Consider the following 1,437-nt stretch of genomic DNA (forward strand, 5'->3'; position numbering starts at 1 on the left):
CCGCGACACCGTCCAGAGGGTACCCCCCCCCCCCAGCCAGCACGCCGCCCCTTCCCCGCTGCCCTCTGGGCACCCGCCCCGTGGCAGACTGAGCGGGACCCTGGCAGCCCTTGCCCTGTCCGCCCAGGGCTTGCTCCCCAGCCTCCTGCTGGCTTCCTCGCCACAAGCTCGCTGCGTCCCCACCTCGGTGCCCCTGAGCACCTCCCCACAGAAGCCCTGCATCCAGGCTCAGCCCCTTCCCAACAGCAGACCTCGCCAGCACCAAGGCAGCAGGCATGGTGCTCCTGCCTTCTCCCGGGGCGAGGCGCTGGGGGAAGGGACCTGCTCGAGATTGAGGGGGCTTGTCCTCCTGCCCCCAGCTCATCCAGTTCAAAGCAGACATCAATGCCGCGAACGGGACAGCAAACTGTGTAGATGCTTTCTTTCTCCTCCCTCAGGACCTGGTGGGCAATGGGGCCTTGGTCAGCATTGCTAACAAATATGGTGAGACACCCATCGACAAAGCCAAGACGCCACTGCGGGAGGTCTTGAAAGGTAGGAGGTTCCCACCCTGACCCCACAGCCTGCCTCTGGCTCCAGCTGCAGCCCCTGGAGCACCAGCAAGCTCCTGCTTGTGCTGCCAAACTCCTTGTCCCCCCAGAGCGTGCCGAGAAGCTGGGCCAGAGCCTCACCAAGATCCCCTACAAGGACACCTTCTGGAAGGGCACGACCCGCACGCGTCCCAGTAAGGACAGAGCCTTCCCCGGTGGGGATGCTGTCACAGGGGAGAGCACAGCTCTCCTGCTTGGCAGGGCAGGCTTCTGGGGAGGGGGTGGCAGTCTGCACTGAAGGGGGCTCATGTTGGAGATGGAACTCCCCTCGCTGAAGGTAGCCACCTTCATGTGGTAGCCACGAGAGCGAGGCGTCCTGCTGGTACTGGCCACAGGCTGCATCTCCTCCTTTCCTTACAGGAAACGGGACTCTCAACAAACTCGCTGGAATAGACTTCAAACAGCTGAGCTTGAGCCAGAAACTCAATGAGAACCAGTCAGGAGAGGTACGTGGGCCTGTTGCCCCCAGGACAGGGTGGCTGCTCCCATGCAGACCACTGCTCTTCCCCCCCCAGCCCCCAGCTGGCTGCGGAGTGCAGAACTGGGGCATGACTACTTGTTGGTGGGCTTCCACATCCAAGCATGGGGCCAGCCCGTCCAGAGAGAGGGTGCCTGCCCGGGGCTGAAAGGCCAGGGTTCGCTCTCACGTCGTAGTCACTCATGTTGCTGTGGACCTGTCGGTCCCATGGGCTCCGTGGACCCTGCAGCCCTGTGCAGGGGGCTGGGAAGTGCATGGGGACCACGTGTCCTCTCACAGTGACTGTCTCCACCTCTCTCCCTGCAGTTGTGGAAAGGGCGCTGGCAAGGCAATGACATTGTCATCAAAATACTGAAAATCCGGGACTGG

General features: G+C 62.7%; 1 protein-coding gene across 1 annotated transcript in view; it reads left to right on the forward strand.

Annotated features, from left to right (window-relative positions):
- ILK (integrin linked kinase) overlaps positions 1 to 1,437 on the forward strand; it is a 5,287-nt gene that overhangs the window by 1,853 nt on the left and 1,997 nt on the right. The window contains exons 2-6 of the mRNA XM_035899230.1: positions 142 to 278; positions 337 to 534; positions 641 to 724; positions 951 to 1,036; positions 1,375 to 1,437. Of these exons, the coding sequence (XP_035755123.1) occupies positions 142 to 278; positions 337 to 534; positions 641 to 724; positions 951 to 1,036; positions 1,375 to 1,437 (568 nt within the window). The remainder of the gene's footprint in view (positions 1 to 141; positions 279 to 336; positions 535 to 640; positions 725 to 950; positions 1,037 to 1,374) is intronic.

The sequence above is a fragment of the Egretta garzetta genome, unplaced genomic scaffold (genome assembly GCF_000687185.1).
Source record: "Egretta garzetta isolate BGI_Z169 unplaced genomic scaffold, ASM68718v1 scaffold798, whole genome shotgun sequence".
NCBI lineage: Eukaryota > Metazoa > Chordata > Aves > Pelecaniformes > Ardeidae > Egretta > Egretta garzetta.